The sequence below is a fragment of the Dioscorea cayenensis genome, chromosome 15, assembly GCF_009730915.1.
Source record: "Dioscorea cayenensis subsp. rotundata cultivar TDr96_F1 chromosome 15, TDr96_F1_v2_PseudoChromosome.rev07_lg8_w22 25.fasta, whole genome shotgun sequence".
NCBI lineage: Eukaryota > Viridiplantae > Streptophyta > Magnoliopsida > Dioscoreales > Dioscoreaceae > Dioscorea > Dioscorea cayenensis.
Genome location: NC_052485.1, coordinates 20,857,866 through 20,873,288, shown reverse-complemented (window position 1 = coordinate 20,873,288; position 15,423 = coordinate 20,857,866). Strand labels below are relative to the sequence as shown.

General features: G+C 36.6%; 3 protein-coding genes across 3 annotated transcripts; 2 read left to right on the top strand and 1 right to left on the bottom strand.

Annotated features, from left to right (window-relative positions):
- Positions 1 to 1,215: 1,215 nt before the first annotated feature.
- Positions 1,216 to 5,178, top strand: LOC120277524 (squalene monooxygenase SE1-like). The gene is made up of 8 exons (XM_039284385.1): positions 1,216 to 1,573; positions 1,786 to 1,897; positions 2,092 to 2,266; positions 3,181 to 3,349; positions 3,590 to 3,808; positions 3,957 to 4,232; positions 4,369 to 4,647; positions 4,839 to 5,178. The coding sequence occupies exons 1-8, from the start codon at positions 1,376 to 1,378 to the stop codon at positions 4,941 to 4,943; spliced, it is 1,533 nt and encodes a 510-aa protein (XP_039140319.1). The 5' UTR covers positions 1,216 to 1,375; the 3' UTR covers positions 4,944 to 5,178.
- A 2,247-nt stretch (positions 5,179 to 7,425) lies between these two features.
- On the top strand, positions 7,426 to 11,316 carry LOC120277078. Its single transcript, XM_039283823.1, has 2 exons — positions 7,426 to 7,656; positions 9,302 to 11,316. The coding sequence occupies exon 2, from the start codon at positions 9,380 to 9,382 to the stop codon at positions 11,180 to 11,182; it is 1,803 nt and encodes a 600-aa protein (XP_039139757.1). The 5' UTR covers positions 7,426 to 7,656; positions 9,302 to 9,379; the 3' UTR covers positions 11,183 to 11,316.
- Positions 11,317 to 11,335: 19 nt separating this feature from the next.
- On the bottom strand, positions 11,336 to 15,024 carry LOC120277079 (DUF21 domain-containing protein At2g14520-like). The gene is made up of 11 exons (XM_039283824.1): positions 14,641 to 15,024; positions 13,718 to 13,794; positions 13,547 to 13,630; positions 13,294 to 13,407; positions 13,126 to 13,212; positions 12,907 to 13,046; positions 12,725 to 12,812; positions 12,508 to 12,581; positions 11,935 to 12,056; positions 11,580 to 11,833; positions 11,336 to 11,504 (listed from the first exon to the last, which is right to left on the bottom strand). Exons 1-11 carry the CDS (start codon positions 14,816 to 14,818, stop codon positions 11,460 to 11,462), a joined length of 1,263 nt encoding a protein of 420 aa, XP_039139758.1. The 5' UTR covers positions 14,819 to 15,024; the 3' UTR covers positions 11,336 to 11,459.
- Between the last annotated feature and the right edge of the window lie 399 nt (positions 15,025 to 15,423).

Below are 15,423 nucleotides of genomic sequence, written 5' to 3'. Positions count from 1 at the left end.
ATGCAAGATTCTCATCAAAACACATTATCAATAATAAAAGGATTATAATCAAATGATGCAATATGAAGTGTCATAATGATTTATGAAACAACAATTGATTTTTAGTGGATAATTTCAAGTAATCAGAACTTTTTTTGAAGAAATGTTTAGAAAATTATGAATCTCCCGAATAAGCTTCAAATGATATAATTTGAGTTTGTTTGAAATATAAGAACACAGAATAAGTGGTTGAGTTATAGTACTAATATATGTACTATTTTACGTTTCATATTCAATGAATAAAACAAAATTATTATTACATTTCACTGAGATCAAATAGATTAAAATAATATAAACAATTTTTATTACAACAAAAAATAATTGGGTTATAACTTAAATTTTTTTTTTCTATTATAGTTTTTGGTATAAAAAATTTATGAAGTTTAGTTGTACTTGATCATTTTTTTTATTGCACTTTCATTTTATTTGCAAAATAAGTTGATAATAAAAAAAAGTTATGCTGTATTATACTTTAAATTTCCATGTATTAAATAGTTTTGGAGTTCATACTTTACAAGTTCTGTGATTTTGAGTTGCATGAAAGTCAGAGGATTTCTTCATATTCTTAAAAAAAAAATTCATAGAAGGTTATATCAGAGGAAAGTATTGTTAACTTTTTAGTAACTTTATGTGAGAGTGAATATTTTTCTGGTTCTTATTCATGTTTCGTTAAATGTACTTAAAAATATAATAGAGTTTAGTTTATAACAAAATCCACCCAAACCCTTTTTATTATTTTTACCCAATATTAGTTTTATTAAATTACAAAATTATACCCTTATTTTTATTATAAAAAAAACCTAAATTAGGGTAAATATTTGTTTGAAGTATTTTTTCTTTAAATTTATTTATATTATTATTTTTTTTTGAGATTTTTTGGATCAGCATGTGAAAGATGCACTTCACCAAACCTACTCAAAATCCAAAGCAAATAAAAATATAAACGAATATAAAAAAAAAAGCAAAAAAAAATTCAAACTAAAAAAAATCACGGATTTATCAAAGAAAAACACATTCAAAATAATATAGCATAATTCTGAGGTTTTGTCTGTAAAATAAATAAACAAATAATACAGGTGTCTTTTTGAAAAAAATCATTAATTATTTTTAAAAGGACTGAAATGCAAAAAAAAAACCCGGAAAAATAGCTATCCCATTCATTTTAATTCGTCGTCAGCGATGAAACCGGAGCTCTGAGATAAACACGGAAAACCACTTCCTTTTGAAAGTTCACTTCCCAAAAACCGGAACTTTGGAGAACCAAAGCGAACCAAACCCTCGTCGAGAGATCGAGAGATCCATAGTGAGAAGGAAGGCTTCGAATCCTGAGAAGACGATGCTTGCCGAGTGTCTCTTCGGAGGAATCGTCGCCGTTTTGCTATGGTTTCTCCTCAGCAGGAAGAGCAAAGAGCGGAATGCGGGATCTTTGGCTGAGATTCCTGATGTCCTTGATGCGTCTGTTGATCGGGGAACGGATGTGATAATCGTCGGTGCTGGTGTTGCTGGCTCTGCTCTGGCTTACACCCTTGGAAAGGTGGGATTTTGAGATGCCATAATATCGGTGGGATCTTTTGATGGATTTTGAGAACTAGGGTTTCTGTTTTTGTTTGATTGATTGTTTATGAGCAAAAAGTCTCCATTTGCATCTTGATTTGTTCAGTGGTTTCTTTTAGGTTTGTTTCCATTGCTTATTATTGCGTTGCGTGACCTAATTGTGGATTTTTTTTTCTGTGTTAATGGGTGCAGGATGGGCGTCGTGTGCATGTCATTGAGAGAGATTTGAGTGAGCCGGATAGAATTGTGGGGGAGCTTTTACAACCTGGTGGTTACCTCAAATTGATTGAGCTAGGCCTTGATGGTAAGATGCGAAGGTTGTCATTTTCTATCTAGCAAAGAATGCTGAAAGATTTGTTTCCTTTTAGACTTTTCTCATATGTAGAAAAGTTCAGATGTTGCTCCATTTCTTGTTAAACAAATTGATTGATAGCTGGGTTGGAATCTTTTTATTAGTACTTGGGATGGTGAAAATATTGTCATTTATTGGTAAAAAAGATTGTGTGGAGGAAATTGATGCTCAACGAGTCCTTGGCTATGCTCTTTTTAAAGATGGCAAGAATACCAAACTCTCTTATCCACTGGAGAAGTACCATTCTGATGTTGCTGGAAGGAGCTTTCACAATGGCCGGTTTATCCAAAGGATGAGAGAAAAGGCTGCAACTTTGCCCAAGTAAGCTCATCTACTATGAGTTCTTGTTTATTATTGCTTTCATAATTGGTGGTCTTTTCATCTTACTTATCCTTTTTCAGGGGAACTTGAAAATAGGCTCACATTTGCATGTCTTGCTTTCTGAACTAGTAAATAACATTTCATTTTAAGCAACCTAGTTTTTTTCACACTCGAAATAAATTTAAAACATCTAATACAGTGAAATATGAGAAAACAAAGTAGAACAAATTCTGTGAGCCTTTTCCATCTATGGATCATAAACTCTATCCATATAAACAGAATCAAGACTTGAGTGTGTTAATTCTTTATCAACTTTACTTCTTGTTACAGTATATTCTCTGCATGTTGGACATATATACTTTGTGAAGTTTTATAATTATCATCCTAGGGTTTACAGTGATAAAACCAAGTGATGCCATTTTCACTATTAATTTAAAATGTGTTGTCACATCTGTAGCTTTCTGCTGTATTGTTAATTTCTGTTGTTTTACACTTTTAATTGGCATGGGGTGCTCTGAAGTTTATTGGTGGTGAAATACAGTGCTAGGTTTAATCACTTATATTTATGTCACTATTAAAAAAAAAATGTTATTATTAAGATGCTATAATGTGTATATACCACCATAATGTTCCAGTAGAATGAATTGGTGTAAGTTAAATTTCCTATTTGTTGCTGTTTGGCAGTAAATTTTCACATTGGCTTGATTTGTTGAGTGAGAGGAGTGCTGGATAATTGCAGATGTTTGTATTTTCATTTGCACTTACAATCTTCATGGTGAATGAAAATATGGTCTTTATCTATGTTGTATATGCTCTAAATCATCATGCCCTTCTTAAATACTTTCCTTCTGAGTTAGCTCTGTTTGTGCATTTATATAAAATTGGACTTCTAACTGCAACATGATTGTCTCTAGCGTTCGGTTGGAGCAAGGAACTGTGAACGCATTGCTCGAAGAAAATGGAATTGTAAAGGGGGTAGCATACAAGACTCGAGCAGGTGAAGAACTGAAAGCTTATGCACCCTTGACAATAGTATGTGATGGATGCTTTTCAAACTTGCGCCGCAGTCTCTGTTCTCCCAAGGTAATGCAAATGACTGAAATTGCAAAGTTTGTTGTTCTCTAATTAATGCATGAATGCCTGCTTATAGCCACTGAACTAATTCATTGCTCCATTTATATAGTTGATCTGAGAAAGTCTTCTCAAAAAGTGTCAAATATAGCTTGATATTCTAATTTAGGTTTTGAATCTTTTCATTTATGGCATAAGTCTTTATTCTCTTTAACAGGATGATTTTAATTCATGACTATTTCATTGCATCAGGTGGATGTACCATCATGCTTTGTTGGATTGGTTCTGGAAAACTGCGAGCTACCTTTCCCAAATCACGGGCATGTTGTGTTGGCAGATCCTTCGCCAATCCTGTTCTATCCTATAAGTAGCACAGAGGTTCGCTGTTTGGTTGATGTGCCTGGTCAGAAGGTGCCTTCTATAGCTAATGGAGAAATGGCTGACTATCTGAAAACTGTGGTGGCGCCTCAGGTACAACACATAGCATATGCATTCACTTGCCATTTAATTAAATGCTAGTTTGTCCCACTTTATATGATATTTTTCTGATTTACTTGGAAGGCATTACAGGTATGGTGATAGATAACTGATCTCTATTCATTCTATTGTTTTATTTTAGATCCCCAAAGAATTGTATGATTCTTTTATAGCAGCGATTGACAAGGGAAGCATGAGAACTATGCCAAACAAGAGCATGCCAGCTAATCCTCACCCCACTCCTGGAGCTCTTTTAATGGGAGATGCATTCAATATGCGCCATCCTTTAACTGGTGGAGGAATGACTGTGGCATTGGCTGATATTGTCGTCCTTCGCAATCTTTTCAAGCCTTTGCGCAATTTACACGATGCATCTGCTCTTTGCAAATATTTGGAAGCCTTCTACACCTTGCGCAAGGTCAGCTTTCTTTTGTATTCTAAGCTATGGTCGAAAGAGCAACCTAGGCTGAAGTGCTAATAATCAATTGCTGTTTCATACACTTGGTTACCTCTCAATACTGATTATTTCGTCGGACATTTTGATGAATTTACAGCCAGTTGCTTCTACAATAAACACATTGGCTGGTGCATTGTACAAGGTCTTCTGTGCTTCACCTGATCAGGCTAGAAATGAAATGCGGCAAGCCTGCTTTGACTATTTGAGCCTTGGAGGAGTTTTTTCGACTGGCCCTGTCGCATTGCTCTCTGGCCTTAACCCTCGGCCGTTCAGTTTGGTTGCTCATTTCTTTGCTGTTGCCATCTATGGTGTTGGTCGATTACTAGTTCCATTTCCTTCTCCCAAGCGGCTGTGGATTGGTGCTAGGCTGATTTCGGTAAGTTGGCATGCACCTGTTTCTCTTTATGTTGCTTATTTTGCTGGTATTATTTTCGCAGTTATGCCATTGATAACCATCAAATCTCTAGTTTCCTGCATGCTTTCACTGAGAATTCGACGATAAAAATAAATTTATGCAGTTGGACATTTTTGACCAAAACATATTTATTTTCTTAATTATGTCTGCAGAGTGCATCCGGCATCATCTTCCCGATAATGAGAGCTGAAGGTTTCCGGCAGATGTTCTTTCCTGCAACCATTCCCGCATATTACAGAGCTCCACCGAGTGATTGAAAGCTTGAAAAAGGAACCGATCAGCGATGTCATTGACGGTGGAGCTTATCAGAAACAATTTCGACAATAGTATAAGATTTACTGAGGCTTGTACTGTGTTAGATTGAATTCTTGGCTGATTGTAGACGTTTGGTGTGCCAAAATTGCTTAGCAGTAATGTGCACTTCCTTTTTGTGTTTTGTAATGCTTGTTCCATATAATAAAAGGATTTTGTCTCTGAGCAAATTAGCTACTCTCTAACTGCCTTTTTTTAAATATAAAAAAGTATACATATATATATATATATATTGTTGGTAGCTGAAGTGAACTGAAACAACTCAAACATGCAATGTTCATGGATGAATGAACGATTCATATTTTTCTAGAATTTTTATTTCACAGGTTTGACTAATTAAATTTTTAGATTTAAGTTCAAGATTTTATTTTATGATAAAATTATCTTTATTTTGTTGTTTGGTTGTTTGTCCATGGATATCCATGGATAGAAAAACTTCTTATTTATTTATCTAAATTTTGTTGTTTGATAATTTGTCCAAATAAATTAATGTACAACAGTGAATTTTATAACATTTATTATTTGTAATTTTAAAAAATAAACTCAAAATAAATTTATTAATCATGTGAGAATAAAGTGGGAATAATTTATTATGTTTTTATTCACATTTAGTTATTTTGTAATTTATTTTAAGATAAATGAAAATATATTGGATTTATTCCTGATTTTAATTCTTTTTATCCTTCAATTTTTTTGGGACATGATGATGTGAAATTATTATCAACATAGTTTAAAATTTATTTATCTGAAAAATTTAAAAAATATAAATTATAATCTACGGACTCCGCATGGTATGGAGCTGACATCATCCAGTTTAATTACGGAACTTTCTGTTGGAATATGTTTCCTAGGCAGACGGGTAGAATATCCTTTTTCTGGAAAGGAGTGTTGAGCTGCCTGCCGGCTCTTAGGGGATGCGTACTGCATGAGGTCGTCTCAGGTATGGAGACACTTTTATGGAAGGACAACTGGTTTGCCGGGCGTGCACCTATGTACATTTGGCCGGAGGAATTCAGGAGGACAAACGAGCCCAATGGTACGATTCACGAGCTGAGCTAACTTTTAGGTCAGGGCACTTTCACTACGGAGGGGGATAGCCTAAGCTACTGGGAAAGATTCAGGGATTATGCGAGGGAGTTGGGAGATAAAAAAAGATGGAGGTTGTCCGAAAATGGATTTTTCACGGTGAAATCCTTCTACAATTTTCTCATAGATGGTGCCTTGCGTTGCCCTATTGCGAGGTTCTTTTGGCGGAAGCCGTGCCCGATGAAAGTTAATTTGTTTAATTGGTTAGCTTGGAAAAGTAGGATCCTCACTAAGGATGTTCTCACCAATAGGAGTTATAATCGTCTCCCAACTGCTACTTGTGTCCTGTGTAATACTGCAATTGAGACGGCGGATCATCTCTTCTTGCAATGCTCGGTGCTAGATAGGTGTGGGAGTATTTTGTGAGACTTTTGTGTCTACCGGAACCGCCTGGGTCCTTGCAGGAGGTCTGGGGGGTCTGGAGAACTTCGGTGCGAGCGAACATTAGGGATGTAGGGGACTTAGTTGCAAAAGCAATTGTGTAGAATATGTGGTTTGCTAGAAATGATTGTATTTTTAATGCCAATTGCTTATTTGCGCATGCTCTCATTTTGAAAATTGACCGTGTGCTGATGTCCTAGTTCTCTTCAGTTGCCGAGGGTGTGCGGGAGAAGATGGAAGAACCTATTTCTGAGATTCGGCAGAGTATGGAGGCCCTTGGGACCCGTGTGGTGGAGGTTGGTGGCGATCCATCTCCAGGGGCAGATCATGTACATCTCACGGGCTAGTCTGATTCTGGAGGTGTGCTGAGGATTCCACTTTGGTCCTCATTTTGTGGTTGTCTGTTGTTTTGGGGTATTTTGGTGTATTTTTTGTTGTGTTCTGTGCCACTTCTCGTGGTGTACTGTGGTGGCTTTTGTAGGGGCTTGCGCTCCATTTGTAGCTCTGTTCTCCTTCTGTTTTAATTGAAATGGTTTATCCACATTTAAATAATAATAATAATAATAATATAAAATAGGAAAAAAATGGAAAAAACATCGAATAATTTTTTTTAACATGATTTAAAAAATAAATAAATATATAAATAAATATAAATATAAAACGCATCAAAAATAAGACATATATATATATATATATATATATATATATATATATATATATGTATATAAACACATTTTGGCTAATAAAAAAGCTAAACATTTGTGAGTGAATTCTATATATAAACACATCTTGGCTAATAAAAAAGCTAAACATTTGTGAGTGAATTCATAATATATATATATATATTTTAAAATGAAGATTTAATCGTTAAATTTAAATATTAAAATAAAAATAATTTACAAAATGTCAAAAATACCCTCAGTGCAAACGTAGAAGGTCTAATCGTCTTATCGTCCCCAATCTTTCGTCAGAATCCCAAACCGAGTTTTCTCTCCGCGAACTCCATCAAAAAGGCGAAACCCTAGACCTTGATTCCATTAAACTCTGCTTCTAATCTTTCAATTTCTCTCTTTGGTGTCATCTCTCTACTCGAGTCCGCTTGTAATCTCGCTTCAAAAAGGAGTCTTGGAGAGATTTGAAGTCCCAGTGCTGATCAGGAGCCTCGTCTCCCATCCACGCCCATCCGATTCGGTAAACTCTTATTCCTGAATTGAAAATTCCATTCTTATGATCTATGAATGCTGTTATCTGTGAAAATTGCTTACTTTTTGTCTTTTATAATTAGTTTGTTGTCCTTGAGAATTCAGTATTTCGATGGGTTATTTCTTTGATCATAAGGGGAAAGATGGTTTTTTTTTTTAAATTTTTTATTTTTTGATGAATAGGTTAAGTTTGATACTTTCTTTGTCTTTTTCGTACTGTCATCTCCTTTTTTGTTTTTACTTTTTTTGTTTAAATAGTTTTTGGTGTTGTTTAATTGTTTGTTGTTTGCTTTGTATATGTTCTATTGCAACCTGCTTTGTTTGTTATTTACTTTGTTTTTCCTTTTGGTAATTAGATGAATTTTGAAAAGTAATTTGCTGAGTAATCTCTTCTTTATTCAAGTGTTTTCGTTGTTTTATTTGGAGATTTAAGTGGCTTAGGAGGACTTGTTTCTTGTTGTGAGTATTTTGTGTGTTAATTATGATATACTTGCTTGTTGTATGAGAGAAAAAGAACTAATTTGTTACTAATAAAAATAATTGGATTTGTTGTGCTTGTATGCATCTTAAGTATTTGTTCCTTGCATTACTCTTATTTGCATATCATCTCTTGACGGTTACTTTTTGTGGTTGAATGTGAAAAAAACTATGTGATTTCATCCCTTAGCATTTGATAATTCTCACCATTTTTGTATGGCATGTCTTCCACAAATAGACAAATATTTTGTTGCTTATTTGTTAATTTGGGATATACATGCCTTGTTGTAGAAGAAAAAATAACTGATATCGGTTCAATTGTATATGATGTGCTTGTATGCTTCTACATATTTGTTCCTTGAATTCTTATATTTGTTTCTTGAGTTTTTTTAGTGAAGTTGTAGTAAGTGCTCATTCTCATATCATCACTTGAGCATATGTTGGAATGTGACAAAGCTATGTGATTTTGCCTCTTCTTGCAAACCTTCGGTAGCATTTGATTGCTGTTGCTATTCTTTGCATGGTTTGTCTTCCAGCAATAGACAATGGTTTTGTTACTTGTGTTGATTAGATATATATTTGTATGTTGTGCAAGGGAAAAGAACTGATATTGCTCCATTTTTTTGCCAATTGCATAAATAATCAAAGACTTATAAGATGCCATTTTGGTGTTTTATTGATTTTGATGTGCTTATTGGCTTCTTAAAATTTGTTATTTTATTTATCAAGTGAATTTGTAGCATGTGTTTCTTCTCATATCATCAATGCACAGTTACTGCATGGAGTTGAATTTGACAAAACTATGCCATTTCATCCCTTAGCATGTGATGATTCTCACCAACTTAGCATTGTTTGCCGTCTACAAGTAGCCAGAGTTTGTTTATTATGTGACACTTCTCATTCTGCATTTTTACCCTCAAAAACAGAAAAAAACATGCATGGTCTGATGAAGTCATTTGTTCCATTTTCTGTTTTGTCACGGTTGCAAGGTTTTACTAACAACTCACAAGTCTTATATATCAGTGATATGGATGTATATGTGCATGTGTGTGTGTAATATTCATTTTCCTTTCTCTCAAGATTAACTTTAGTGAATGGAGCGTTTGCACTATGATCATACTGGATTAATTTTGTGTGCATGTTTCTTTCTTTTTTAGGTTCACCAGGTCATTCATTGTGTTTAAGTGTTGGATGATTGGTGCACAGAATTCAGCAGAGGATATTATTCTTATAGGATGAAAATTTCAGAGAACATGGAGAAATCAGTGGTCCCTGTTGCTGGTTCTCAGAATGAGGATTTTAATTTTGCTGTTGGACAACAGTTCCCTGACGTCAAGACTTTCCGAAGGACAATAAAAGAGGCTGCTATTGCACAACACTTTGAGCTTAAAATTATAAAGAGTGACTTGATTCGTTACTTTGCTAGGTGTGCTAAAGAAGATTGTCCATGGCGCATACGTGCTGTAAAGCTTCCGGATTCTCCTACCTTCACTATAAGGAGCATCGAGGGGACGCATACTTGTGGGAAAGATGCACAGCTTGGTCATCACCAGGCATCGGTTGATTGGATAGTTAACTTGATAGAGGAGAGGTTAAGGGACAATGTGAATTACAAACCAAAAGACATCCTGCAAGACATTCAGAAACAATATGGTATCACTATACCATACAAACAAGCTTGGAGAGCGAAAGAACGGGGACTTGCCGCTATATATGGATCTTCAGAGGAAGGTTATGGTCTGCTTCCTGCATACTGTGAACAGATAAAGCAAAGCAACCCGGGAAGTGTTGCTCAAGTATTTACTACTGGGTTGGATCATCGTTTCCAGCGGCTTTTTGTTTCTTTCAATGCGTCGATACATGGTTTTCTGAATGGATGTTTACCAATTATCAGCATTGGTGGGTTTGAACTAAAGAGCAAGTATCTTGGTACTTTAATGTCTGTGACATCATTCGATGCTGATGGTGGGTTGTTTCCAGTTGCTTTTGGTATCGTTGATGTGGAATCAGATGAAAATTGGATGTGGTTTTTATCGGAGTTCCATAAGCTACTTGAAGGTAGCACTGAGAGAATGCCTCAACTTACAATTTTAACAGATGGGCGAAAGAACATTGCAGATGCAGTGAAGAGAAAGTTCTCTACCGCACACCATGGGGTATGTGTGCGCCATTTAGCTGAAAGCATTGGCAAAGAGTTCAAAAACACGAGGCTCACCCATCTTCTCTGGAAGGCAGCTTATTCTATTACCACTGGTGGCTTCAGAGAACGAATGGCGGAGATCGAAGAAGTATGTGTGGATGCAGCAAGATGGATCGAACAATTTCCACCATCACAGTGGGCTTTAGTGTATTTTGAAGGTTCACGGTTTGGTCATCTTTCTTCAAACATTGATGAATTTAACAGATGGATCCTTGATGCTTGGGAGCTTCCTATAATTCAAGTCATTGAGCGCATTCATAATAAACTGATGGCCGAGTTTGATGAACGTCGAGAAAAGAGTATGGCATGGACAATGATACTTGCTCCATCCGCAGATAAGCTGTTCTCTGAAGCTGCGCATTGTGCTGGTGTCTATCAAGTTCTTCGTTCCGATGATGTTGAATTCGAGGTTTTATCTGTTGACCATTCTAACATAGTAAACATCGGCACTCGGTCATGTTCATGTCGAAACTGGCAGTTACATGGAATACCTTGCTCACATGCTATTGCGGCCCTGTTATCATGTCGGAAAAATGTATATGAATACACAGAAAAGCATTTCACCGTCACCAACTACCGTGAGGCATATTCTCATGTGTTGCACCCAATCCCAGATAAAAGCGAATGGAACAAGATGAATGAAGGTGCCACCGAAGATGAGACCAGGATTGTCCGCCCACCAAAGTTTCGTCGACCACCAGGACGGCCTGAAAAGAAAAGAAACTGCCTCGAGGAGTCGAACCGAGAAAAACATACTGTGCATTGCAGCCGTTGCAACCAAACTGGACATTACAAGAGAACATGCAAAGCAGAGATTGTCCAGAGAATAGAACTTTGAGATCTTTATAGTTTTCTTTAGATCAATCTCTTCATTTGTAATATATTAGTTGAGATTTTCCCAGCTGTTTCTCAGTGTATCTTCTTTCATCTTTATATAAATGATCACATTTGCAAATTGAACTTCTTTTACAACTTGATTATATGCTCTTCAGACGTCAAACTAGAATCCATAAAATATGATAGTCTGGAAATATTATAAGAGTAGCAAATTTATGTCCAACAACAAAGACACATGCACTTGAACAAGAAGATTTCTTGATGGTTGATGTAGGACATTAGCTTTGATCCTCATGGTAATCAGTCTCATCAAAGATTTCCTCCTGCATGCATTACGAAATGATTTGAACCAGTTGACAAAGTATAAAGAATTTGGATTGGTTTGCGCAAGTCTGTACCTGTAAGAGCTCTTCGATCAGATCTTCCATGGTTATTATTCCGATGGCTTCTTCATCCTCGTTCAGCTTCGGCAGAGGCTTATCGTTGATTTGTAAAACATCGGCAGAATCTCTTGCCCATTTCTTGCTTTTCAGGGTGCCCCTGCTTGATCCCTGTGAATTTGCAGGAAAACTTTTCCATCTTTGTATAGGTTTGCTGCCCTTCACACTTTTTTCAGCAGGCTTTTCGATAGCAATGTCCAACTTCAAGTCCTCTATTTGTGTTCCCCCGGCAATAAAAACCAAAAGTAGTTGTTATGATCAATTTCATATCAATAATTGATCAAGCATGAAAGGCTTTGAAGCAGGAACTAACCACCCTGTTTGTCCCCGCTTGGCTGTTCAATCGGTGTTCTTTGTTTCACAACAACTGCCATATGGCTATGACCTTCTTGAAACTCATTCAAAATATCATAAAGAGGCATGTCTTCTGGAACTCTGACAATCAAAATGACCCAATTCAGACACTTGATACATCTAAAACAAATATATCACTTTGTAATGCACATCCGCAATTTCCAAGACCTTATACTATAAGAAAATTTCCAGTTCTTCCTGAGCAACTGAAGTAGGCTACTGCAAAAACTTTCATCAATATCACGTATCCACTACAATCTTGTTTTGCAGTAAATGCCATGTCAATATGACATATCCAGTTACAGAAACATGCACTTTTACCATCGAATCTATATTACAAATCTCGGTCACTTCTTGTAAAATAGATATTTGGTATAAGGAAGGAATTCAATTTCCTAATATTTCTAATAATTTTCAACTAACAGAAAATGATGTGAATGTAACTTCCCATCAAATGAAGAAAAGTTTTTACTAATGCATGCATCACAAGCCGGTTCTCATGAGTCAGGTCTGACTTTGGTAGTGTGCATACCTTGGCATTTTGCGAATTGTGACATTCTTAACAGGCACCTCGTCGGAAGGGTGTATAGTTAATAAATTCTTCACCTACAATTTAGGGGCATATTAAGAGTTTGGAACATAGACAAAGTAAACAAAAAAAAAAAAAAAATTGTCATGAAAACTTAGAAAAGTTCATAATTAATGTGCAAAATCAGGAAATAGAAGTATAAATCAATGCACAACGATACCAAGATTAGGCCGATTATATTTGTTGGATGGTCATAGTAAACCGGTACTCTGCTATGCCCTTTGTCTAAGATTGACTGCATTAGCGTCCTATCAAGTAAACAAAATTGATATTTGATGGTACATTTGGGATAAAACTTCTACCACTCTTGTGTTTAAGTAAGAACTACAAAAGATAATGAACCTGTCAAGTTTTGCATTTATATCAATCGCAAAGGTTTCAGACAGAGGAGTCATGGCATCTTTGGCTTTTTTCTCAGTGAGTTCAAGTGCTCCCGCAATGATAGTTGTTTCATCATGTGTTAATTCTCCACCTTTCCCAGCCTGCTTAATGTTTGTTAGATTAGTGTAAGACATTGTAAGAGACTGAAGGATCAGCAAATTGGATACTGGAAGGACTTACCTCATTTCCATGCAAATTAACGAGTGTTTTTAACTCAGCTCTGCGGAAAAGAGCTACATGGCCTTCTCCCAGCAAGCAGTCCAATAACTGAAATTTTCGAACCCCACAGTTCTAACTGTACAACTTCCAATAATTCTAAAATAACTAAGTAGTCAGACAACATATTACCTTGCTTATTGGATAAGCGACAGGAAAGCAGAACCATACAAGTATCCGAACAAATGGTGCAACAGCTGCACCAATTGCTAAACCATATCGAGAACATACTGATTGTGGAATTATCTGCTAGCAAGAGAAGTAAGAAAGCATTATTAGTGCGTGCATGGAATTTGAAAATGGCTACAGAGTGTGTACATCTTCAAATGTTTTTATGCCAATAGAAAGTAAGAAGTTTGCACTACTCAGAAGCATCACAATCAACCTCTCCAAACAAAAGTATCAATGTAACCGAAATCAAAATTGCACCCCACGCTGTTACCAAACTGTCAAGAAAAATTGGGAGGGCCTGCAACAGAAAACAAAATTTATATGAAGTCATAAACCAGACAACTGTTGTAAGCTCCACATCAAAAATATGTTCGAAGAAGGATACCTCCATGGCTGCAGCATTGCAGATAAGAAGCGTGCACAATAGCAAATGCTGTTTCTTCACCACTGGCAGTATCTTAGCTGCCAAAATAAAGAAAAATACATATATTAGTAGACATGTATGACCGATGACCATTCAAATACAAGTCTAATCAAAACATGGAGCTAGAAAAACTCTTCTTTTTAAACAAAAAAAAAAAAAGAATGAAGAATTGACCTTTTCCCCTTCATGTACAGATACCTAGTAACTTCATATTTTAACAATTAAGAAGGAAAAACTTGCATTCAATATACCATAAAGATAAAGTTTAGTAGTCAGTTGGTTATCTACTATAACCAAACTTCCTTTCCATTTACAGACAGACAAGGCAGACAAAAACACAGTGAAACAAAAGACAGAAAACTAAGGGAAGGAAGTAAGTTCTAATCCACAACAAAGGCAAGGAATTGACAAATTCTTAAAATGATTGTCCACATCATCCACAAATAAACTCCTCATTGTCCTCAAACATCAAAACACATAGTCCAAAGAGTAGAAGCATCATCAGCAACCTCAAAATATATGCATGATTAGCTTCAACATTCACAGCTCTCTCACTCTCTCTCTCTCTCTCTCTCTCTCTCACTCACACACACACACACACACACACACACACACACACACACACAAAATCAAGGCTAGGTCCAAAAGATCCAACCCCAATCTGCCAAAAACTAATCTTTCTCAGTAAACCTATACTCCAGCATCAGAACTCTGAGAAGCCCATAGTCCAAAGAATAACACAAACATCATTAGCAAACTCAAAATATATAATTAACTGAAAAATCTAGGATCATTCAACCGTAGTTCCAAAAATCCAAACTTTCTATGAATGCGAGCATTGAAAACAAGAAACACAAAGGATTTAACTGTTGAATTAGATTTACCAGCATGCTTCCGGTCCTGAGGAGTGCCGGACTTGGCAAGGACCTCTAGATCAACAAGACTAAGAGACATGAGACCAAGCGTGAGCCCAGACATCAGCCCAGCGAATATCACCAGCAGGACGATCACTCCGATGTTCAGGAAAAACTTAGCTTCACAACAGCGATACTCCACCGCCATCGCAAAACACCAACAAAACTCTCACGTACTCTTTCTCTCTCTCTCGCGGCGATTGCTTCCTCTATAAGCAACCTTTACCTCTCCTCTCAATGCGAAGAAGGCGAGAAGGGGATAGATGGAAATAGGCAGTCACGGCGGAGCTCGTCGTCGTCGCCATTCTTTCCGGCGAGCTGCAGCAGAGGCTGGCGGTGAGACGGCGGTGGATGGTGGAGTTTGGGGTTTTTATGTGGGACTAGTGATTGAAATTACGAAAATGTTCTCTTTGTCGTTTTGTACGCGTGGCGGGTTGTGAGTTGTGGTGGGGATGGGAGAGGAGTTTATTATAATGAAGACGTGGGACTCTGGAAACGTCCTGAGGTGGGGCCCAGAGGGGATTTGGATAGAGATTGATGCGTGTAGTGTGGTGTGATTTTCAGATTTTATAAACGGTTGTGATTCTTTGATCACACTTGATTGTGGGTCCTCGAGATCTGGTATGACGGTTACCACGTGTCAATCGTACCTAGTGCCAGCAAAGGGTTGCGTGGCCAGCTGTTTCTTTTTTTCAGTTTCATGTGCTCCAAAGCCTCCAGGCTCCAACGTTTGTTTTGTTTATTTATTTCAGA

Coding starts and splice junctions, on each gene's coding strand:
- LOC120277524 (XM_039284385.1), top strand. CDS start 1,376: ATGCTTGCCGAGTGTCTCTTCGGAGGAATCGTCGCCGTTTTGCTATGG. Junction 1,574..1,785: donor TGGCTTACACCCTTGGAAAG/GTGGGATTTTGA, acceptor TAATGGGTGCAG/GATGGGCGTCGTGTGCATGT. Junction 4,648..4,838: donor TTGGTGCTAGGCTGATTTCG/GTAAGTTGGCAT, acceptor TTATGTCTGCAG/AGTGCATCCGGCATCATCTT.
- LOC120277078 (XM_039283823.1), top strand. CDS start 9,380: ATGAAAATTTCAGAGAACATGGAGAAATCAGTGGTCCCTGTTGCTGGT.
- LOC120277079 (XM_039283824.1), bottom strand. CDS start 14,818: ATGGCGGTGGAGTATCGCTGTTGTGAAGCTAAGTTTTTCCTGAACATC. Junction 13,631..13,717: donor GCAATGCTGCAGCCATGGAG/GTATCCTTCTTC, acceptor TTTCTGTTGCAG/GCCCTCCCAATTTTTCTTGA. Junction 12,582..12,724: donor ATATAATCGGCCTAATCTTG/GTATCGTTGTGC, acceptor CCTAAATTGTAG/GTGAAGAATTTATTAACTAT.